At 45.4% G+C, this 25,751-nt stretch overlaps 1 protein-coding gene across 1 annotated transcript; it reads left to right on the top strand.

The window, feature by feature from the left end:
- Nucleotides 1-5,210: 5,210 nt before the first annotated feature.
- Nucleotides 5,211-24,467, top strand: lrrc24 (leucine rich repeat containing 24; the record flags this gene model as incomplete). The annotated part of the gene is made up of 5 exons (XM_080725635.1): nucleotides 5,211-5,366; nucleotides 13,748-13,954; nucleotides 16,948-17,226; nucleotides 20,306-20,474; nucleotides 23,218-24,467. 5 exons carry the CDS (start codon nucleotides 5,211-5,213, stop codon nucleotides 24,465-24,467), a joined length of 2,061 nt encoding a protein of 686 aa, XP_080581761.1.
- Between the last annotated feature and the right edge of the window lie 1,284 nt (nucleotides 24,468-25,751).

Genomic DNA, 25,751 nt, shown 5'->3' with positions numbered 1-25,751 from the left:
CCTCAGGAAAAAAAACATCCTTGTCTTAAACAGTTTCTGGATTTGACACGTAATACACAAAATCCCCATGGTTCACTCTGAGAGTGTACAAATGGAACCGAATGGATCCATGCGGTGCTGTTTATGTGTCTAAATGTTGTTTAAGCCCATAGCCCAACCAGGGACCAGCATTTCTGGCAATTAACAGCCAATGGGGGGCCAGCATTCCTTGTGATGCCAGCGGTGATGTCACTGGCATCGCTGGCGCACATATATGTGCACAGGGTGCAAGTTGGCATCTCGACAGAGTGGAGTTCTTGTTACTTGCGCAAGCAGAGCGCGCAAGTACTGCGACCGGTATGTATGTCGGGGTACGTATGTCAGTGTCTTGTTTAAGACCGTCGCCCAACCAGGCACCATCATCACTTATATGGCAACGTCATCATTAACATCAGCCAATGAGGGACCAGTATTTCTTAGTCTGGGATCACTTCACTTTTCGGGTTTGTAACCGCTCTGGAGCGGAAACCACAAAACGTCATGTTGTAGTACTCAAAGGACTACAATTTGCCGGAAAGATCAGTTTTAACCCAAAATATTCCCCTGCGCTCAAGGACACACTTTTAGGGCCTACCTAATAAACTCCTTGATGCAGAGTAGTTTTTCTTTTGAAAAATTAATTTGGTATATGCATCTTTTAGTCCAACCTTTAGCGACTGGCAAGACTACACTATAGGCTACTCGAGCATTTTAATAGGGATTGGGGAAACAAACGGGGGGAACCAAATCAAAGTGATGCCGCTTCTTCTAGTGGTTTCCGCGCTCTAGGCGGAAACCAAACGGCCTGTTGTGAACGAACACCAGGCTTTCCCCCAGAAAGCCTGGTAGGCGAGGTTAGTATTTCTGGTGATGCCAGTGGTGATGGCAATGGCATTGGCATTGGCATATATCATAATATATCAGGTTTCTCTTTGGAAGTGGTGAGGCCAGTGGTGAGCGCACCTCATGGCACACTCTGCTTGCGTAGGCCATACATGGCCTACTTGTGCGCATGGCCTACTTGTGCGCAAGACGCAAGTTGGCACCTCGACAGAGTGCATTTCTTGTTTCACTTTGTCCTGAGCTTTGCACAATTCTCAGCCCAAAGGGCCTTCTTAAAATGTCCTTCATCGATCAAGAGTGGAATGTTGTGTTATTAGCAGCTCCCATCCAGGGTGTGATTGTGTGAATGTTGTAGTTTTATCTTATCCAGCAATGACTGGTTCACCCACCCAGACAAGTACACTTAAATTAGAGCCTGCTACTTGGTCCAATTTTCCTGGTTAAATAAGAGTTCAGTAAGAGTTCAGTATAGGCCTTCATTCTTTTCTTATTACAATAAAAACAGATGGGATTTGTACCGAGGAAGTTGGTGACATGATTATCCACCGGCTCATTCATTCTCCAGCCTTCCAGATGAAGCCACTGGCTGTGAGTGAAATTGCTGTGATCGATCTCATCGACCGACCCTGACAATATGCTTTGGGGGAAGAGTTTGTGTGCATGTGCGTGCGTGCGTGCGTGTGTGTGTGTATGTGTGTGTGTGTGTGTGTGTGTGTGTGTGTGTGTGTGTGTGTGTGTGTGTGTGTGTGTGTGTGTGTGCGTGCCTGCGCATATACCGTAGTATGGATGTATGAATGTTGACTACATATCAATCTTTCTTACAAGAAGAGACAGCAAAAGAAAGAGAACGGAAGTGCAGGATTGATATAATTTGCTGTTGCTTGGAGCATTGTTGATGTAATGTTACAGTAGGATTTCTGCAGCGTGTCAGCGGATAAAATGATGAGTACAACATTGACAGAGCATCAGTCCTGTACCTCGCGTCATTTTCTTTAACCAGTTAAACCCTACATACTTCATAGAGGCCTAGAATTATTTAATGCTTTAACTATTGAAAAATAGCAGATATACAAGCTCACAGCGCTGCGCCGAGTGCCGCGCTGCGAGCTTTTTTTGGAAAAAATTGATATCTTTTGCAAGTCTTTGAATATATATTTTTAAAAGCGAACATTTGTAACTCAAATATTTGCTTCTGGGTGGACCGACCCTGGAACAACATATTATGAGATGGGGGTCCATGGCCAAATACATGTAATTTTGGGGGTCCTTGACATAAAAAAGTTTGAGAACCACTGATTTAGAAGAAGATGTTCACGATTTTTCAAAAATAGCATATCTACAAGCTCAAGGATTTTTTACGTTCTTGTCTTATTCCTCAGCCAATAATTTAATGACCAACAGTGGTTCCCTATGGAGACACAAAGCGCCTCCTTTGTTCCCCGTGGAGACAAGAAATGTGTGTGTGTGTGTGTGTGTGTGTGTGTGTGTGTGTGTGTGTGCGTGCGTGCGTGCGTGCGTGCGTGCGTGCGTGCGTGCGTGCGTGCGTGCGTGCGTGCGCGTGTGTATGTGTGTGCGCGCGTGGCTTAGGAATGAGACAAAAACTAAAAACTATCCATGAATTCAAGTCTGCGTGGGGTGAGTAAAAAAAGCATTTTGGGGGTGAACTAACGCTTCAACAATTGCTCCTGCTCCTCCTTTTCTTCCCTCTACACCAAATATCTTCACCGGAAACAGCCGATCTACCAGCAATTCTTTCCCTCTACACCAAATATCTTAACCCCAAAACAGCTGATCTACAAGCTTGTAGATCTGTTATTTTTTAATTTGCCTCATAATAGGGACACTATAGGGTTCAAGTGTTTAAATACTGCAGTGGCCCCTGCATATGAAGTAGACTCGAGTTGGCATTTTGTGACACAGCACTGCTGTCTCTCACACCAACTGCCGTCAGCACATTCCCTGGACCTCTGGACCTGAGTGAACAGAGGACCTCCTTTTCATATTTCCGAATAACCCTGCTTAGAGGTGGAATCACAATGACACACTTTAGTGCAGGAGGTGCAGTGAAACAAGACAGGGTCCAATAACAATGTGGTTTCCCTTTGGATCTCTGACTTCATGTTGATAAATGTCAGACTGGCCCCAAACAAGGCTGGGCAGCGGGGCAGGCAGGGGGTCTGACATTATCAATTCGCCATATGTGAAAATAATATTCAGGGATTTACTTCCTTGGCCTACTGGCAGCATCCGCAAGAAATGTAGCACTGACAGGTCCAGAGGTTTGCGAGATTCGTCCCCCTAGGTGCCACACCATTAAAACAGTAAATATGTAACGACTACCATAAACACTTTGAATATTTGTATCGCTATACTTCCCCTTCTCTGCTGCCTTGAGCATATCAAACAAGCCTTTGAGTCTTCATATTGGCCTGCACCATGCTGCACAGCTTAGTATATAAGTGTCGACATCTGAGTGGCAGCCAAAGTACAGACAGTAAAACGTGGTACTGAAACCCTACCGGTATATTGGCTCCATCTCTACAAACACTCATACAGTATAAGTGTTACACTCATATATATAAAATAATCACAGAATGCTTCCCTCGTGCACAACTACACGAATACACAAACTGCACACTCTGTACCTACATCTAAGCACTGGACCTCACCTAGCAGGGGATCCGTCTGAAGTCTTTACTGTAAACACAGTGGGAGTAGTTTTAGTTTTAGACTAAATGGTCCTCAGAGGGAGGTGGTAGCACGTAGACTGCTGAGTGCTGAGGCTGTTTAGACATGGATCTTGAGCGTGCACATGCACATGCACATGCACATGCACGTACGTACGCACGCATGCACACACACACACACACACACACACACTTACAAACTTCCCGCGCTGTAGTCATTAACTTCCTTTTTCTTTAGCAACTCTCTCTCTCTCACACACCAATCCAGAAACGACCCCCTGCATGTCCTTTCATGGTGAAAATCGATGACCATGAGTCTCAGCCAGGCAGAAGTGGGAAAATAAGGAAATCAATTCAGGCTTATTAACTGGACAGCGCCACAGAAACAAAACAAAAAGAAATGCGTGCATGTTTAGGATTGACTCGTCTTTGTGTGTAGTAAGTGCTTGTGTGCATGTATTATTTTGTAGACGTGCCCCTGCATGTAAATAAATGTGTGTGCATGCGTGCAAGTGTGCGTGTCACGTGTGTATGTGTGGCTAACACTGCCACTCAAAGACATTGTGTTGCGCTTGGATTAGATTAACAGTGTTCTCACTGTCATGGCCTCGCTCTATTTGTGGACAAGGGGACGCTCAGAGACAGATGATTTAGCACCTGTCATTCAGGGCAGAAGGACGAGGGATGAGAAAGGAAAGAGGTCATAGAGGGGAAAATGATGGAGTCAGGGGAGATAGAAAGATCGAGTAGCAGAGAGAAAAACAGAGAGAGGGAGAGAGAGAGAGAGAAAATGATGAGATGACAGTAAGTGGAGAATGACAAAGAGGAAGAGAGTGGAAGACCGAATGTGAGTGATAGAGAGAGTGAAAGAGTGAGGATAATACTATAATAATAATCCCTATCCACAACAAAGCTTGACCTCCATATGAGAACTGTAAGACCTGCACTGTCTTTAGGGACGTTTGACTACTGACTCCAGCACCGACTCCTGCATATCGTCGTTGTCGGGTGGAAACCTTGTATATCCAAAACGGTTCATTTTGTATTTATCGTTTTAAAAATGATCTAAACTAGTGAAAATAGCCGATCTACAAGCACACGTGCTTGTAGATCGGCTATTTTCACTCGTTTTGTGCAATAGTCTTGTGTGATGAACCAGGGCTTTACTTTACGGAAAAACTTACAAATTTGATAAAGATACAAGGTTTCTACCCGGCAGTGACGATATACTTGCACATGGAATACATCATTCAGTTACTGTAATCATCTTTTTACATTTTATATTAATGTAGTTCAGTCATTTACTCATTCAGCAATCTGGGAACCCATTCGGTCTAACAAAATAAATAGACCTAAATGTTTTTTCCCCCTTTGTTTTTGGCTCTGGGGGCTCAGAAACAGAAACTCGGTTTGGCTCCTCCCCTTTCTTAGTCCACTTAGCTCCTAGGTGCTTCTGTGTTTATTCCTACCAACAACAAGTATGTTTAGGGCAGAATCCGTCTTGAGAGTAGATTACTCATTCAGAGATCCAGTTCAGATACTGCATCTATCTAATAATAATCTTCTATAAATTACAATATATACAATAATAATATACAATAATTATCTAAGTGACTGTGTCAAGGGCCTTGTTGGCCAGATGCCTTTTCAGACCACACTTAAATGTATCCGGAGTTGGGGGCTCGGGGCATTGCAAATCCCTGTCACGAGACGGTTCCAGGGGGTGGGGGCTGCCGCACTGAAGGCTCTGTCGCCAAAGGTTTGCATACAGGGGATGAGAGGAAACCCATGTCAGAGGACCGTAGGTTCCGTAAGGGAGTATGATTATGATGATGTAGGGCCAGCAGATCAGGATTTTATTTTCTTTATTTGTATTTTTCTTTATCTATCTTGTTTTGGTTCTTGGCTCTTACCTGTATCTCTCCTGTGGTTCATTCCCACTGATCTAGCTGCTATGACACCTGAATTTCCCTCCTGGGTTTAATAATGGCTTATCTTAGACCTTCCTTCAGCCTAAGAGTTGCCATAACAACCGATGAGGCCAGCTCACACCATTCCTTGCGCAGGGATTTGAAGTTGGCTTCTGCCTCCCCTCCAGCACACTCGGGTGCTCTTGACACATCGGCTCTCAGCCTCTTCCGAAAAAATAAATAATAATAAAAAATAAAGTAAAATGAGAAATCGCAACACCACAGTGCCATGCATTTCCTTGCTATGAATTACCCTGAGCTGAGCCGTCTGACAGTTGCACGGCAGGGGATAATTTGTGTGGGATGTGAAAACAAACTGCTATGTCAACAATAAAGTGCCGGTCGACGCTCAAATAAACAAACTCTGCTGAATTTCATTCCAAGTTTCTCTACAGCGCAATTCCATCCATATTTACTAAGATGTGTGGGTGTGCATTCTGAGGTAACGCTTGTTTGGTCACTGACATTCGACATTTTGAATAGGTCTATGCAGTTAATATTTGCACGGACTTCTGTCCTTCCACTTTTACTTTTGCTTACTGGGAGGTATAGTGTGTACTGTACACATCATTAGGCCAGTAATGAATCTAAGCAAGTGTGCTCTTCCAATGTTAATGGTGATATGATATGCTGCTGACCTCATTTCTAATAGGGAAATAAACATCCCCTACGTAAACATCTGTGGCCTACTGCCAGAAGTGGCTCAGCTAACGCAAGCATCTGATTGTACGGATTATGCATTGTCTTTAGAGGATTACAGGGACCAAATTGAGCAAGTTGGCCCCACCAAACAAACCCAACACACCACAATGAAAAAAGAACACGTTTCATTTGCCACCGAGGTGAGCCAAGGGTGAGATGGGAAACAAATACTGTGGAACAATTTGCACTTGACTGAGTGCTCATTTGAAGAAACGTCATGGAAAACAGTCACTCGTCAGTTTATTCCCCGCATTCCTGCATCCCTGATAACCTCATGGATAGGCGATAGCTTGCTCTTAAGTCTGAACAACCTTGCTCCACGATTTAATGCAGGACATGATCGTTCTTAAGGTCTTTTAAAGGTGTAACATTTAAATGAGACCAAGAAATGCATAGGCTATTTTCTCTACTCGGCCGGGTGTCACCTAGATTGATGTCTGTCCCATACTCTAACAACACATTACATGGCTTTGCAACCTACCTTACATCTTAATGCAGGGTAAGGAAACCTCTGTTATACTCATTCGTTTGACACCTGTCATTCCAATGCCACTTAAAAGTCAACCCACTGTTTGAAATAACAAAAGCTCAATGACAACAACAGAAAGGCATAATTTCTCTCCACGGTTGCTTGAGGAGCAGTGAGGGAAAACATGTCATTCTTTCGCTAATGTGTGTCTTTCTCTGTTTCCTCAGTGAAGCAGATGGGATGGCATATGTAGGTCACATTGTATTCTGACTGGCTATTGTTGTGGGTCTATGGACTTGGTAAAACCTAAGCTGAGAAACAAAGGAGACTAAAAGCAGAGAAACACAACTCATACCTGGCCATGCCAGATCCTTCCACAGCCCAGCTCTCTATTTCAGGGATTACATTTCAGCCTGGCTCATTCTTCATTACCAAACCCTTGAATCGATTAAACAATGTTCACTCAGTCTAACACAGGGATTACTGTTACTGTAATATCAACACGGAACTCCCTTTATGTGCAAATACAAATGTCATTCATTTGTGCACATACATTTCTGGTTAGTAAATAAATGCTTTGATATTAGTTGTATAATGCTCATTTGTTCAACAGTGCACGCACCAAGGAACAAAACAATCGTGTTCTTTAGATGATATGAATTAGAATGCTGGGGCTGGGCTGGAATCTAACATGCTGCAAATGAGACATTCCTGGGGCCTTTCAGACAGAAAATGTATTCATCTGGGCCGTAGACTCCAGAGTAAACAAACATTATTTAAAGGGCACAGTCAAAATACTTAAACTTAACACTTTGACTGCCAGACCCCCCCGGCACCCCACCCTGACCAATGCCACCATTAGGTCCCATTCATTCTGCCCCGATTCCAGGGAATATATTGAAAATGATCCGATATTCACATCGGAACAAAAATGGGAGGTTTGGTAAAAGAGGATTTTTTTTTTTACCCAAAAATTTTTGGAGTGATTTCGGTGAGCGGTTTTGGAGATAGGTGCTCGAGAGTGCGCACTGCGCAAACCAGTCAATAACCTCAGAAATCTAGATTCTGAGATATTTGAGTTCAAAGAAAAAAAACTTTAGGAAGCCATAGCGACAAATTGGTAAATGGTAACGGAACACAAGTACCCTTGACAGAAAGAATAGCATGCCTACTTTCATTTTCTGCAAAAAAAGTGAAAAAAATATTGTACCATCGTCTAGTTTCAAGGGGGCAAAGTGAAAAAGTATGAAATGACTCAGAAGGTGGAAATTGCCTTACATTTTGATAGAACTATGCACTGTGAATTCACTGTGTTTTTACCTGGTCTAGAAGGTCAGGAAGACAAAAAGTCAGAAAAGCGATGTCAACCTTTTATTTTATGGCAACATCGAACCCTAACCCTGGTGAGTACCTCACACATCCAGCATGAACATATTTATGTTCAACAATATTTACAAATATTTCCAAAAAAAAAATCACAAATATGACTTCACAAAAATAAAATATAACTGGATAAAAGTAAAATAAAATAAATGTGCAGCAAGTAAAGAATAAATAAAATAATATAAAAGTCAAAAAAAGGCATTCAACAAGCCAACATTCAGGAGTCAAAGGCACCACAAATCAAGGTCAAAGATGGTACTGTTCACCGTGTGTGTGTGTGTGTGTGTGTGTGTGTGTGTGTGTGTGTGTGTGTGTGTGTGTGTGTGTGTGTGTGTGTGTGTGTGTGTGTGTGCGCGTGCGTGTGTGTGTGTACCTCAGGTGCCTCAAAATGGCCTGGTACCTGTTCCTTGCCATTGTTCTGGGAAAGTACGGCATGGCAATGTTTTTTTGACCACTGCATGGCAATCTCCGGCTTGTGAACGATAGCTGTGAGGAAGAGAAGTCCCAGAAAGTTCTTCAGCTCCCCTAGAGTGACATTGGTCCAGGCAGCGAACCTACAGTGTGTATGACCTATGCCTGACTCCTCCGCTCTCGCTATCTCCGCCATCATACTGTCCTCTGCGTTGTCATTGGTCTGGTTGCAGATCGGGCTCCCATCCTTCCTCCATCCAGTCAGACTCCACGGGCCCTGTATATGATAGAAATAAATACAAAATACTAAATGAACGTGCTTCTGTATAATTTGTATGTTCTTTAGCAAAGGCTGTCGCACAAAAGTAGTGAAAACAGCAGATCTACAAGCGAGGCGTTGTGTGCTTGTAGATCGGCTGTTTTCACTAGTCTAAATAATTTCAAATGTATATATGTATATATACGTGGCCACTGAATTCTATAGGCTCTGCTTTGATACAAATTTGATACAGATTTGAGATCGATTTGATAGATTATTATGTCACACACACACACACACACACACACACACACACACACACACACACACACACACACACTGATTGTATTACTAAACTATCTATCTAGGTATACACACACAATAAAAAACTAAACTATAAAGAAATGTATTCTTACTGGAAGAAGTTGGAGGAACTTCATACACCTACTACAAACCATGGATTGACATCTAGACCTACTGCACATACAGTATGAAACAGAGCTGATACCTTTATGTACTATGAGGAAAATAATGCTGCTATTTGTACCCTGTATATATATAAAATGACAATGCGACATAGCTCTGTTTGAACAATGCTGTACCCCCTCCAACTGTATATTTTCAACTGTTTTTTTTATTGTATTTGTGATACTTGCTTTGGCAATGTAAACGTATGTTTTCTCATGCCAATAACGCTCCTTTGAATTGAATTGTATATTACCAAATGCACCCTACGTGGAAAAAAAACAATAGCAGGTCAGGCTTATTGACATCGGTTATTGATTGATTGAAGAATGTATTACAAGCTTGCATTAGAGTAGACCTACAGATTCATGGCTCATTTCCACAGGAACACACTTTATGCATATCATACAGTGGTGTGTTCTAGACTTTTTTTGAGGGCATACGATCAGCTACTATTCGTTTGGCCAGGGCAGACGCTATAGTACATAATCCCTATCAAATACGCTACTTTGAAAGGTTCACGAGGGCAGACGCCGTTCATATTTTATTGTTCCTCCATCACGGAGGTATAGAGGCCGGCGCCTGGCGGCGCCGTGCCTGCGAGGGTGTCCCAAGTCGGGCGAGGTGTGGAGGGTAGTCCCCGGTGCTATGGAGGTTCCAGCGACCCCCTGGGCTAATCCTACCTGCCCCTGCCTTTTATTTTCCGACAGCAGACGCCGTATACGTGCGTTACAGGTAGAACACAGCACTGATCTCATATAACATTGAAAGACAGACAGACGTATAGAACATATTGAAACGTAAAAAGCATAGCTTTATAATGCTTACCCGGTTCGCTGATCGCAGCACACCTCAGCAGTGCTTCCTTCAGGGCAGGGGGAGAGACAGCACCGCAGCGACCGGGTCGTCCTCCTCGGCTAAGTCCACGCACGGCCTCATTTGGGTGTATTAGCGCCCGCTGCAACTCCGCTCTCCGGGGCCATACCTATCGGTGCAGCCGGTGGGCGCCGTACGATGATACACTGCTCCAAACAGCCTGCCTCCGGTCCGGATCACCGCCGTAGCTCCTCCGTCCACTGTGGATGGCTGGCGACGTTCCTTGGCTCCCCCGACACAGCAGCAAAAACACAGAATTCTCTTCAAATCGCCGGCATCAGCGTTCAACGGCATCACCGTTCATCCTCACGCGTCGCCTCAGTCAAGTCCCAAACGCAGCCGCGCAGCAACAAACGAAAGTCCAACTGGTGCTTCGGGTTTTGATTATGGTCGGTGGCGGCGCTGGGCAGCAGGCTGCGGGCTTGGTGTCCACGGCCACGGGGCATGGTTCGGCTGCCTGCTTGGTCTCCATGTGCGGCCATGACTTGCTCTCTGATCAGCGGAGCACAATGTGTGTTTACGTTTGCACTTGGCTTCCCCTCCTCGCCCTGGCATCTTTCCCTGATTTCTGTTTTTTTTATGTTTTCTTTTTCTTTTTTTACAAAATGGACGCCCCAACCTACAAAGAAACTAGCCCTTCCCTTCCCCCACTCCTCCTAGGTAAAACCTCTACCTTCCGATCTCTCTCTCTCTCTCTCTCTCTCTCTCTCTCTCTCTTTCCCTCCGTCCAACTCGAGCCACTGCCACTTGCTGAGTGAAGCGGGTGATTGGGTCTTCTTGTTTTGGCCTGTAGACCCTTGTTTCTGGGGGGAACCGGCCAACCGGAGTGCTCGAATTTGGTCACATGACGTGTGACTTCACAATCCCATAGCCCAGAGGGCCCAGTCTTTGCTGAGGGCAAGATCAGACTGTGTGCTACTGTAATATGAAAAAAAAGCATCTGGCGTCATATGACGCCAATATTATTTTCTGGCATCATTGCCAAGTGCGTGTCTGACGTCATATGACGCCCTGGCACTCAAAGTGTTAAAGGGATAAAATTGTGCATATTCACCCAGACACAGGTATGATGAGAGCTGACTGTGTGCTAATAATCAATGTGGCACCTTCTGCTCTGCACCAGAGCAGAGAGAGGAGAGCTTAGAAAGGGAGGGGAGGAGCAGAGGATCTTCTGGATCTTCTCGTCTGTTTGACAAGAAGGGTGCCTGTAAGGTCAAAACAGCGGTTTGGTTGGTCTCAGAACGTTGTGTAAACACAATCCAATAGACAAATACTAACTTTGAAGCTAAAGATATAACCGCACTCGCCTGAGGACAATCCACTGTGTTAATTATGAGAGGGCCCACACAATCTAGCAACAGGGGCAGCCGAAATCTAGCAACAGGGGCAGCTATGAAAAAAATGAAGGGGGTATGATAAAAAGCAGATTTAACCCTATAGGGCCCTATTATGATCCAGGTCGTATGCCTTATGCCTTAACTTCTTTGCCTTTTTTTACTATTTTGTTTTTGTTTTTTAAATATTTCAAATAGCTGATCTGCAAGTTCACAACGTGCAGATGTAGATCAGCATTTGAAGTATTTAAAAATGTTTTTCAAAATAGTGAAAAAAAGGTAAAGAAGTTAAGGCATAAGGCATAAGACCTGGATCATAATAGAGCCCATGTGTTTTGGTCTGGATGCCTCCTTTAAGTTGGACTTTAAGAATGAATTAAACTCAACATGACCTGTCTGGACTCTACAGTATAACTTTCAGAAAGACATCACAAAAGTCAGTCAGCTAGAACTTCTGGTTTAGAGTGGTTTGATGTTTTACAGCAAAGAGAATCTTAAGATTAGATCAATGAGACTTTTCCCTTTTTCTTTGTAGTTATATTCTGAAGGTAATGGGAAACTGAATTTTGATAAAGAAAAGTGTTTTAGTCCATCGTTTGATGTTGAACCAGTATAGCCTATGTTCTGTAATACATTATATGGCGTATCCTCACAAAACCTCTCAGGGACAACCACTGTGAGCCTAGATGAAACAAGAGACTGGCTCTCAAGCCTACTGTGAGCTCCATTGGACCATTGAATATTGGACAGCTGAACTTATTTTGACACCCAGAATGGGGCAGAAGAGTAAACACCTCCGCGGCTGTATAGCCTAGAAATAATAAGTTGCACGGTTGAGTAGCCCCCCATGATGGGGGTTATCAAAGGAAGAAATTGCTCTTTGGAAGCAGTGAACGTCCCAACGTTTTCGTCGAAACGAGTGCTGTTCAGTTTCAACGCAATTATTTGCTGTGGGGAGGCGAGCGACGGTGCCAGAACGAGAGGTCGAAATTACGAGCCCAAGCTGTGTAAACATTAATATGCACATGTGTAAACGAGCACATGAACATGTTACTGCATGCGTGTGTGTGTGTGGCTAAAAGAGGGAGATGGAGAGTGTTTCCTCACGCATAAAATATATCAAAAGAGAGGTCCTCGAGGCGACCTGCACATCTGTTATCATATTTTTAATGAATGGAAGCGCATAATAGAAGCTGCTGCGATGCCGCCAAATGGATGCATTTGAATGGAGAACAGCCCGGGTAGAGGAGATAGACAGGCCTACTCCTGTGTTCAAGATCCATTAGGAGTTGTCCAGCACGTCTCCACCTATCATCGCTGTCGGGAGGAAACCTTGTAGGCCTATGTCCCAAACGGCTACTGCTACGGTTCAGGAAATGGAAACAAAAAGGAATGTGTTCCAATGGATCCAGTTCAGGGACGTGCTGGGCCCCTGATTCAGCCCGGGAAAAAGAGTTGGAGAGGCCCTCATTGCGCGCTATAGAGAGAGATCTCTATAGCGCTGCTGCTACTCAAAGATTTGTGACAAAGTGACAAGCCAGTGGGCCAATTACGTGAGTTATATTTCGTCGTTGTCGGGTGGAAACCTTGTATGTCCAAAACCGTTTGTTTTGTATTTATCATTTTAAAAATTATTTAAACTAGTGAAAACAGCTGATCTACAAGCACACAACGCCTCGCACCACCGTGCTTGTAGATCTGCTGTTTTCACTACTTTTGTGCGACGGCCTTGTATGATTATGCAGGGCTTTGCTTTGCGAAAAGAAAATCAAATTTGAAACTTGGAGATACGAGGTTTCTGCCCGACATTTCTATCCTAATGGCCGGCCTGGAACGGCCGGGAATGAACCGGACGTTCGGGAGTTGTCCCGCTTTTCCCACTGGCCAGCACGTCCCTGATCCAATTATATGTTTATTATTTAGTCTCAAGCTTGTGTTGTTACTTTTAATTGGTTATATTTTGGGGCACGTCATTATAACTGAGTTATTTTTCAAACATTCAAACGTTTTCAAATGCACACATCTAGACATCTTGACATGTGTGCTCGCAGACGGCTATTTAGCTACTTTTGCACGACACTGTCATGGAAGTATATAAATACGGCATTAATTTATGAAAAAAACATAAAGAGACAGCAGCGATATGAAATTCATTAGTGTGCGTAGGGAGGAGTGGTGGGCTGTCACACCCAAAGCTTCTTGCAGCAGTCAGCTGCTCACTTTGATCTCTGTATTCCTGTTCTCTCTCCACCTCTCACTCCACCCCCCTGTATCTCTGTATTCCCATTCTCTCTCTCTCCACCCCCTGCTGCTCCTTCACCTCCCCTCAGGTCGCCGTGTCTCCCGAGACCTCCTGTTTCATCACCACCATGGTCCTTCCACACTCCTCCCGGCTGGTTCTGTTCCTCCTGGCTGCCTTCCCTCTCCTCCTCCCCTCCCTGGGATGCCCTGCCGGCTGTCGCTGCTACAGCCTCACCGTGGAGTGTGGATCCGTTGGACTCAAAGAAATCCCACAGGGCGTCGCCTCCGCCACCCAGGTCAGTCGGCCAATCGAGCGCCATTCGCGTGATGAGTTGGGGCACTGCCAGCTTGGCCCCGCCGCTTCCCCCCCTCCTGCCCTCCCGTGTCAGTCACTCTGCCTCGCTTGACTCCCCCGCGCCAGGCAGATCCATTCTCATTACCCCACAACGATCGTGGTTAATCAACTTGCCGTGACCCTCTTTTGACATAAGCCTCAGGGAGGGGGGCCGGCGTGGTAGTCGGCGTGTAATCATTCATCCTTTCGTGGAGAGTGACTCTCGCTCACCCGCTGATCAGGCATTAAACGTTATACCATCTCTCTGTGCCTGGGTCAGACCCACAACATTACTGTGACTCATGAATATTCATGAGGTTCGTGTCCTGCATAAATTGTTACATTAACCTCCGTCACCCTCCTTATCCGACCGATCAACGGTGCGCCTCATGGCCCATGTTCTCTACTTGAGGGAAAGGCTCTCTATCATGCATTATGGATTTAACACAAAGATCTACTCGGCTCAGCTTCAATCAGTCAAACATTGCCCACCCATCAGCAATATTGTTTTCCTCTCCAAAGGAGTTTGCTGAAAAAGGTTGTGATTTATGAAGCATTCAACAACAGAAATTGAACCACAGAAAGACGGCGCAGCTCCCATTATTCATGCATTGTCGTGATGTCATCATTGTCCCCCTCATAACTGGTATAGCCTTGCACTTTTCTTTTCTGCCACTTAACCTTCAACACTTTAGTGATCAAATATGGAAATCAAGCCCCTAATCCAGAACGAGCTCTATCCATTTAGCCGCACACAGCATAACTAAACAGGTACAAACCAATACACACGCGGCCACCCATTTCCTTTGTGCCAGACAAATCCCTACTGCAAACAATAAAGACCCCCTCTTTTAAAGAGGTGGTGCCATAGTTTTGTACTTTTTCTGTTTTGTATGTGTCTATGGAGTTAAAAATGACTCTAATAGACCACCAGGCGTGGTTATAACATGCAAATATCTCTTCCCTGTGTATTCTTGGTTACTATGGTTACTGTACTTCCTGAAAGCTGAAAGCCTCTGAGTCAAAAGGCCCAATTGAAATACACTGATATAATTTCACCATTCAACAACACTGTTGTGGCTAACTTCAGCTGGGTCACCACCCACCTAGTCTTGCGTAGCCAGACAACTATTCCACAATCTCTGAATGCTATATAGAGTCTGGAACAGCAGCAGCTCCCTAACGGCGAGTAATGGAAACGGGCATTACCGTTCAAGGAAATATATTTTAAAATGTCATTTCTGCTAAGCAGCAAGCTAAACATGCTTATATGATTTTTATTTATATAATGATAAATGTGTGCGATGTGAGACTGTAACGGAAGTGACGAGGGGGCTTCACTTCCGCTTCATCTCGCACTCATCGTTTCTATTTCCCTTTACCAGACTGTATGCCGGGAGCATTTGACCAAATCGCGGAGGCAACAGTCTGGCCACGCGAGACTACCACCCACCTGACAACCAGGCACACTTAATGAGCAGGTGGTTGTGGCCACATAAAACATAATTTTAACAATTTCTGTACACTTTTTTGAAAAAAAATCTTCCTCCAAGTAAAATCATAATACCTGACGATTATGTTGTAAGGGGGGGCAGGGACGTGCAGAGAATGTTAGAGAGGCAGGGGCTGAAATTTCCAAAAGGGCCTTTTGGTGAAAATATCCAAACTAGCAGACCTTCTAGCTCACAACGCATCGCGTTGAGATTGGAGGTCTGTTATTTTCAAGGTCGGCTATTTTCAGTACTTGATACCACACTGAACTAAGCATAATCAAGTGAGTACTGGAGATGTGGCATAACAGCATGGATTTCTACACAGAGAGGGCAATTCTTTCATAATAAGATCCTGCATTCGGGGTTCAGGAGAGTTTGCACAAGGTAATTTTCTTGAATGCTGCCTTCAGGTATGGCATGGAAAGAGGGCATTTGCATTTCTTTCTAGAAAAGGCTGCATTCATGGTCTGGAGAGGGCACTTTTTACAGGTGGGTAAAAGGGCAAGGGTCAAGCCCAGGGGCGTCACAAGGGGTAGGAAAGTGGGACTGAGTTACTGGGGCCCAAGTTGGAGGGGCCCTAATAACTTTATCTATTGAAAAATAGCAGATATACATGCAAGCTTGTAGATCTGCTATTTTTGAAAATGTGTGAAAATCTTTGAGTATTTTTTAAGCGAACATTTCTAACTCAAATTTTGCTTCTGGGGGTCCCTGCAACTAAATATTTTGAGATCGGGGTCCGTGGCCAAATACATATCATCTTGGGGGTCCTTGTCATAGGTTTCACGATTTTCACGATTTTTCAAAAATAGCAGATATACAAGCTTGCAGCGCGGCACTCGGTGCCGCGCTGTGAGCTTGTATATCTGCTATTTTTCAATAGTTAACATTCATGGGGGGCCCACAGTGAATCCTTGTACCCAGGGCCCAGAATTTGGTGTGACGCCCCTGGTCAAGCCCCCCCTTTGATGTCTATGTGTGCACGTGTGCGTGGGGGGGTTTCTAACATGGTCTCCATGTCATCATCATCATCATCCTTCCTGAACGCTCTGTTCCTTTGTTATTACAACAAATATTGTACTTAAGTAAAAGTACAACACAGCTTGAAAATCTGTTATTTTCAAAATGGAATCGATCCTGGGCTCCTCCAGAGTTAGTGTCGAAGTGTCCTTGAGAAAGACTCTGAACACCTAATTGCTCCTGATGTGCTGGTTGGTGCCTTGCATGGTTTCCTCCGCCATTAGTGTATGAATGTGTGTGTGTGTGTGTGTGTGTGTGTGTGTGTGTGTGTGTGTGTGTGTGTGTGTGTGTGTGTGTGTGTGTGTGTGTGTGTGTGTGTGTGTGTGTGTGTGTGTGTGTGTGTGTGTGTGTGTGAATATGGGTGAATGTAATGCACAATCTATGTAAAGAGCTTTGGATAAAAAGCGCTATATCAATTCCCCATTGACCATTTCCCCTGCAGACCATCTTCCTGCAGGACAACGCCGTGGTGCAGATCCGTGTGCAGGACCTGACTCTCCTGGGCAGCCTCCACTACCTGTACCTCCAGAACAACAGCATCTCGGCCCTGGAGCCGGGGGCCTTCCTGCAGCAGGGCCAGCTGCTGGAGCTGGCCCTCAACGGGAACCTCATCCACCTGGTCACCCCGGACATGTTCCGGGGCCTGGAGCACCTCCGCATCCTCTACCTCGCAGGGAACCAGATCACCCGCCTCCAGGACTACACCTTCAGGGGCCTCCAGGTGGGTGGGGGTCGTTGTCCATGGATGGATGGATTCATTCATTCATTCAGCCAGCATTTATTTCTTTTAAACCATTAAGACCTGAGGCCGATTCTACAAAATGTCTTCTTACAGTTTTCTGGAAAAAAAAATAAAAAAAGATAAACGTTTGTTGCTGTATCAGTGGTGCTCAAACTCTTTCATGTCAAGGACCCACAAAATGTATTTGGCCATAGACCCCCCCCCCCCCCCCCCCCCCATCTCAAAATATGTTGTTTCAGGAACGCCTAGGAGTAAAGTTTTGGGTTAAAAATGTTCGCTATTAAATATGGTATAGCCTATATTCAAAGATGTATAAAAATAGCAGATCTACAAGCTTGTACCGCTGCACGAAGTGACGCGCTATGAGCTTTTATCTGCTATAATTCTTTTATTCTGCTATTTTTTAACTCATTAAAAGCCAACCCCGCGATGTCGCGGGAAAAGTAATAGAGTATCTATAGTGCCATCCACGCGATGTCGCGGGAAAAGTAATATATTACTGTAACGGCGAGTAAAAATACCTAGTACAATGGCCGACGCTCCGGAGACGAAATCCGCGCTGATTTGTCATCATCACGGCTCCACGAGCACACAATAGTCATCCCATAACATTGAGGTGGACGGCCGATCTCATCTTTAATGTCCATTATCTCAAAACTACACTTTAGAAGCTAGGATGGAGGCAGATGCTCGCTTATTTTACACAGTTATAAAAGCTCCCGGTCGGCCATTACACAACTCCACGTGGACACGCATCGGTTCCGGCGCACGATCCGATGACGTCAGACCGGAAGTACTTCCGGTCTAGACTTCTGGCCTTCAAAATAAGACAGCGGCCGTTAATGGGGCCGGGAGGGGGCACTCTGGACCCCCTAATCCGTTAATGTCCTGGGCTCAGAATGAGTTAATAACCAAGGAATAAAATAATCTAAAAAATAAATCTCAAATCTAAAATGACACAGATGCTTTCCCGGTTTTAATGGGTTCTATACTAAGTCCAGTAGTATTTCCCTCTATATCAAATATTAATATTTATAAGTACACAAGCTCAGCTAGTTGGGCCCCAGAATAGGGACCTTATGTTTAAGATTCTCAGAGAAATCATTGACGGTGACCTTCATTTGCAATGTTTACAAGATTACACAATATGAATTCATTCAAAAATGTAAAGACAGTTAGAATTAGATGAACATAAGATTAACAAATAGAATCTCTTGGCATACAACCATATAAATCAAGAAAACAGAATCAGACAGTAATGAACGGTCGGTTAGTGGTGGCATGCGGAGATGAAGCTTGTTGAATTTTGCAACAGGATTTTGGCAAAAACTCTGTTTGGTTCCGAGACCCAAGAATAACAAGATCCAACATTTTTGACAGAGAATACTTCTGTTAGTTTCTGTTACTATATTCATGCCCATATTTACCCACTTGGAGCCCTCTTTCCCTTTCATATGCTAAAGTGGGTCTCATAAGGATTAGTCACGTTTGCTTAAAAACGCCTTGTGGATGTTTCGCTAGACATGACATGACAGTGATTCCACAAAAAACAGATGGAGATACTGGCAAATGCCACGAGCCAATTCAAGTGGAACTGACACCTTATCTCACTCTTTGTGACATATTTTACATCCTAATCTCCGCCCGCCACATTTCCTCATTTACTTTGTCCTCTTCCCCCTCAAACATTTATTCTTTTTCCTCTGTGCCTAGTGTTGAGTTTCAGTCACATTTTTGTCATCTGAAAAGTTTTCTTTTCTTAGTTTTAGTCAAATCTACAGTTCATTTTGTTGACGAAAGAATATTTTGGCAGGCCTTGACGGCGTGGTAATGCCTGATTTTACACTTGGTTGCATCCTGAAAATAGCCAATCTACAAGCTCACAACGCATCGTAGATCTGCTATTTTGCAACAACACCCGAGCGCAGGGCAGGACTTGTCTTTAGTTCTATTTAGTTTTATAGTTTTAGTCATCATAGATACGTTTTTATTTCGTTTTCGTCAGACACGTCGCATCGCATTGTGAGCTTGTAGATCTGCTATTTTCAAACATTTTGTACTTTTACTTTTGATACACTTTAAGTACATTTTGATTGCCCACACTTTCATACTGTTACTCAAGTACATTTTGAGGGTGCCCTCACACCAAAATACCTAGAGTGGAGTCCGCAAATGCATTTCAATGAGAATGGAGCGTTTTTTTGCGGAAATCCTCTACTGGCAAAAACGCTCCATTCTCATTTTAATGCATTGGCGGATTCCACTCTAGGTATTTTGGTGTGAGGGCACCCTAACAGTGTATTTCTACATTGCAGTATTGATACTTTTACTTAAAGGGGAAGACCACCCATTTTCAATATTGAACTATCATTAATATACCTTAGAGGAGTTGTGTGGAAATAAAAAGAAAGTTCCCCCTCTTCTGTGTTGCCTAGAACTGGAGGATTGATTTTGGAGGTTTGTATCACAACTTGATGACATCACACCGTTGTACTTTACAATACAAACCCCAAAATCAATCCTCCAGTTCTAGGCAACACAGAAGAGGCGGAACTTTTTTTTTAATTTCCACACAACTCCTCTAAGGTATATTAATGACATAGTTCAATATTGAAAATGGGTGGTCTTCCCCTTTAACTGGAGCTCAGTTAGTCTGTTCTTGAGAGACTACTATGTCAGTGGTTCTCAAACCATTTCATGTGAAGGACCCCCAAAATGATATTTATTTGGCCAAGGACCCCCATCTCAAAATATTTAGTTCCAGGGACCACCCAGAAGCAAAGTTTGAGTTACAAACGTTCGCTTTGAAAATACATATATTCAAACAAAGTAAAAAAAAAAAAAGAAAATAGCCTACATATATTCAAAGATTTGCACACATTTTCACGACTTTTTCAAAAATAGCAGATCTACAAGCTCACAGCGCGGCACCGAGTGCCGCGCTGTGAGCTTGTAGATCTGTGAGCTTGTAGATCTGGTTAAAGCATTCAATAATTCTAGGCCTAAATGGGTTTAAGTAAAACATGTGAGTACCTTTTCCACCACTGTCTGTCCACAGCGCCTGCAGGAGCTTCATCTCCAGGAGAACAGCATAGAGCAGCTGGGTGAACAGGCTCTCCTGGGCTTGTCATCGCTGGCTCTGCTGGACCTGAGCAGGAACCACCTCCGTACCCTGGGCCCCTCCTCCCTCACACCCCTGGTCAGCATGCAGGTGCTCCGTGTCACAGGTACTGTATGTGGGAAGGAGTGATCATTTTCTACTTGGAATCAGGGACGTGCTGGGCCCCTGATTCAGCCCGGGAAAAAGAGTTGGAGAGGCCCTCATTGCGCGCTATAGAGAGAGATCTCTCTCTCTATAGCGCTGCTGCTACTCAAAGATTTGCCATTTCAGATCATGACAAGTGACAAGCCAGTGGGGCCAATTACATGAGTTATATTTTGTCGTTGTCGGGTGGAAACCTTGTCCAAAACCGTTTGTTTTGTATTTATCATTAAAAAAAATATTTAAACTAGTGAAAACAGCCGATCTACAAGCACACAACGCCTTGCGGTGCGAGGCGTTGTGTGCTTGTAGATCTGCTGTTTTCACTACTTTTGTGCAACGGCCTTGTATGATGAAGCATGGCTTTAATTACAAATTTGAAACTTGGAGATACAAGGTTTTTTCGGCCTGGACCGGCCGGGAATGAACCGGCCGTTCGGGAGTTGTCCCGCTTTTCCCAATGGCCAGCACGTCCCTGCTTGGAATTTTAGGGATGAGACGATGATAGGGATGGGACGATGAGCGATATTATCGTTTATCGTGATATAAAACACTGACGATAATCGCATCGCAGAGATTTACATTTATCGTGAAATCGTCCTCCGTCGTGCACTGGGATCAATTCACCTTTTATTTGCCGAGCTGCATACAGTACCATTTAAACCCTCTATTGGTAAAATGTGCTTATAATATACGTACTTGATACAGTCTGTAATTCACTCTCTACCAAATCTCTTTGCCAAAAAATAGCCGATCTACAAGCTCACAACGTGTCGCGAGCTTGTAGATCTGCTATGTTTTGGCAAATGTTCCAACCCAGGATAATGGATGTTGGGGATATTTGGATTATCACGATAATATCGTAAATCGTGATTTCTTTGGTCACAATAATCGAAATTTTCATATCGTCCCATCCCTACTTGGAATGGAAATCTTAAACCACTGCTATGCCATTACCTTGCCAGTGTGCATGGTGTGCGTGCGTCCATGCGTGTGCGTGTGCGTGCATGTGTGTGAACCAAATAACTTGAGAACAGATGGGCGGATTTTCATGAAACTTGATGGGGATGATCAGCCGGCTCGCACGAAATTTTGATGATTAACCTTTGAGTTAAAAAGAACGGATGGGTGGATTTTCGTGAAACCTGGTGGGAATGTTCAGTAGGGCTGCCTAATAGAGATGACTACGTTTTGGTTGATCTGTGAGAAAGAGATGTCGAAATAAGAGATGTTGGTGAGGGCAGGAAGTGCATTTCTTTAACGTCTGCTCTGTAGTGAAATTAATTCACAATAGCCTAATCCAATTACAATTGTTAAGAAAAGAGCAAAATCCTAATTGCATAATTATATCTCAGCAATGGAGATATGTAGAAAGATCAATCAGTCAATCAATCAGTCAATCAATCAATCAATCAATCAATCAATCAATCAATCAAACAAACAAACAAGGTATAGTATAGCAAGAGACTTTGAATAAACAATTTAGTTACAATATGGTAATATATGCCATAAATTGAAGAGGACTACAGTGTTCTAGTGATGGTGATCGAAGCAAAGAGGAAAAATGGAAAATGGGAAAAGCAGAACAAATCAAATGCATTCTTCAATAAATTAAAAAAAGCTTTTAATATAAAAGGGTTGTTCATAGTGGAATATTTTCTTCCACATTTTAATTATACCACTATGAACTAGCCTTTTATATTAATGCTTTTTAAGTGCTTTGAATGTGTTTCTTTTGAAATGGTAATATATGCTTTGGTGGCTGCTTTTAGATAAAGTACCGTAGTAGCACAATACAGAAACATGTTGTGTGCATGTACAGTATGTGTGTGTGTGTGTGTGTGTGTGTGTGTGTGTGTGTGTGTGTGTGTGTGTGCGTGCGTGCGTGCGTGCGCGTGCGTGCGTGCGTGCGTGCGTGCGTGCGTGCGTGTGTGTGCGTGTGTGCGTGCATGGATGTATGTATGCATGTATATGTCACGGTTTGTTAGAGAAACAGGACGGTCGAGAAACGGAGCACTCGTGGTGCCGCACGGGGCGGAGCAAGCGGTCGCCACAACAACGTCCTCCAGGCGGAGCCGCTCGATTGTCCACGACATTGCAAGCGGCGCGAAGGCCAGCGGACCTTGGTCCTGCTCTTCGCCCCCGAGCGCCGCAGGCGCGAGTGGCCGCGAAGAGCGGGCCAGGGCCGCGCTGCCGGCGGAGCGCCGCGCGAGTTACGAAGCCGTGGTGAATGCAATCGTTATATTTATGCCCAGGCCGTAAGGCCTGGGCAAGCCCACGATAAACGCTCATAGTAAGCTAATGGCTAAGCTAATGGCTAAACACCGCCCAGCTAGGCTAGTAAATAAAGAAAGAGAGTCGCAAACGAGTGACGTCAGCGCCTGCACTAGTGAATGGCTGTCTATGGGCTGTCGTCGCCATCTGGTGGTGATTAGTGTGTGGTGAACGACAAAACAAGCGCTCTTACTCTTACCGTCCTGAGTTACCCAAACATACTGTAACATATATGCATGTACCGGTATGTATGCATGTGTGTACCGGTATGTATGTACCATATGTATGTGCGTGCGTGCGTGCGTGCGTGCGTGCGTGCGTGCGTGCGTGCGCTAGCATTGGTATTAGTACTTAGTCTGTACCCTTTTCAAATTAAGTTGACTTATTTGTGCCTGATAATCTCCCCTAACCTTTCCGGTCCTGTCCCCATCCAGAGAACCCATGGCGTTGTGACTGCGCCCTGAGTTGGCTGAGAACCTGGATCAAGGACGAGGGTCAGCGCCTGCTGAGCTCGGCAGAGCAGCGGCGGCTGATGTGCTCCGAGCCGCCTCGCCTCTCCCACCTCAGCCTGGTGGAGGTGGCCGCCAACAGCCTGGTCTGCATCCCCCCGGTGGTGCAGCTGGAGCCCAGCCACCTCACCGTGCGGCTGGGGGAGAGCCTCCGCGTGTCCTGCCAGGCCTCCGGCTACCCCCAGCCCCAAGTGACGTGGAGGAAGGCCGCCCACGGCAAGGCGCAGCTGTCGCCCCGAGGCCTGGTGCAAGAGCTGGGCCCGGACGGGGAGCTCTTCGTGCCCGGAACCGGAGGGCTGGTGACGGCCCGGCCCGGCGGCGGCGGAGGAGGTGGAGGGACGGTGGGAGTGGTCCGTGGCCTGGCGCACAGGACAGAGGACGGCGGCGGCGAGCGGGACAGCTTCGACCCGGACACGGGCAGCGGCATGCTCTTCCTCAGCAACGTGACGGTGGCACACGCCGGCCGCTACGAGTGCGAAGCCTGGAACCCCGGAGGCGTCGCCAGGGTGACCTTCCACCTCGCGGTCAACATGTCCTCCTCCTCGTCGCTGTTCTGGCCTCGCTCGAACTCGCCCCCACTGAAGTCCTCCTCGTCGTCCAGCTCCTACCGCCCCCCCGATGTCCTGGACGTCAGTCAGGAGCCCTTATATGAGCTGGAGAGCATGGACTTCAGCGCGCTGGGCCCCGCCACGCAGACCGCCATCGCCATGGGCATCGCCCTGCTGGCGCTCACGGCGCTCCTCCTCCTCGTCATGATCTACACCCGCCACCAGCAGTGGCAGAAGGAGGACGGCGGCTCCTACTGCACCAGCAAGGAGGAGAGCATCCTCTACGTCAACGACTACTCGGACGGCCCCACCACCTTCGCCCAGCTGGAGGAGTACCGCGACGACCTCGGCCACGAGATGTACGTCCTCAACCGCTCCAAGCCTGTCCTGGGCCCCCCACCGGGCGGGTGCCCTCTGATAGGCTACGGGCAGCAGGGGGGCGGAGGAGGACTGAAGGATTCTCTCCTGGACCACGAGATGGTGCAGACGCTGACCCGGTCCGGGGGGATGGGGCACCGAAGGACCCCAGCAGAGGGAGGCGAGGGGCCCCCGACGGACCCCGAGGGCCTGTTTATCAATCAGAGCCTCCTGTTCGACACACAGGTCGCCTACGAGATCCACTGCTGAGGAGCTTTTGGTTCCATTCTTTCTAAAAAAAAACATTGAGTTGGCGGTCGTGATCAGAGACATCGTGAGCCGAGCGGGCAAGAGGAAGGCGTCTCACTGCAGTGGTTTCTGACCGGGTCTCTGATGGAGAAAGCAGAGAGTGAAGTGTGAAAGACGGTCTATGCAGAAAAGAGGTTGCTGCTTTGGGGACTCAGACTGCAGATTAAATGTTATAGAGGCAGGGGTGTCGCACCAAATTCTGGGCCCTGGGTACAAGGATTCACTGCGGGGCCCCTGTGCTTTAACTACTGAAAAATAGCAGATATACAAGCTCACAGCGCGGCACCGAGTGCCGCGCTGCGAGCTTGTAGATCTGCTATTTTTGAAAAATCATGAAAATCTTTGAATATTTGAAAATCCTTCTGAGGTTTTTTGAAAACCCTATGTTTCTATGTCAGTGGAGCTCAAACCTTTTCATGTGAAGGACCCCCAAAATGGTATGTATTTGGCCACGGAACCCCATCTCAAAATATTGAGTTCCAGGGACCCCCCAGAAGCAAAATTTGAGTTACAAATGTTCGCTTATAAAATACATATTATATTCAAAGATTTGCACACATTTTCACGACTTTTCAAAAACAGCAGATCTACAAGCTCGCAGCGCGGCACTCGGTGCCGCGCTGCAAGCTTGTATATCTGCTATTTTTCAATAGCTAAAGTATAAAATAATTAAGGCCCCTCCACCACTTTGGGCCCTAGTAACTCAGTCCCACTTTCCTACCCCTTGTGACGCCCCTGTTATAGAGGCACCGGGGGGAAACTTCTTGGGCCACCGCCAACATCCCAGAGACATGCATCTGATTGATTGGTTGATGTCCAGATGGGATAAAAGGATTGAACTCCGATAAGAAAAGGGAAGAGACCTATGAATCATACCCTGTTCTATCTCCACCCAGTCCTTTAAACCACTTAAAACCCTTCATACTTTGTTGTACGTACGTCAATAGCAAATAGCAGATCTACACAAGGCTATTTTTCCGCAGATTGTTCAGCTATTTTCGCAGAATGTTCTTCTGTTATCGGTTGCCCTGAATAGGGATGCTAGGGTTCATGTGATTAAAAAAAAAACTTAAAAAGTTTTATCTGCAACTCAGTCACCTTCACCACAAGGACCGACCGCTGTACTGGGTTTCCACACATTTTTACCAGTTAATTTCCAAAACCTTTCCAAACCTTTTCCAGAATATTTAACCCAATTTCCAGGACTATATAACAATAATTCAGCTCAATAACAGGTCGCTTACT

This window comes from Nannobrachium achirus (assembly GCF_963921795.1).
Source record: "Nannobrachium achirus genome assembly, chromosome: 5".
NCBI lineage: Eukaryota > Metazoa > Chordata > Actinopteri > Myctophiformes > Myctophidae > Nannobrachium > Nannobrachium achirus.
Note: the sequence above shows the minus strand (reverse complement) of the source record. Positions and strands in the feature narration are given on the sequence as shown.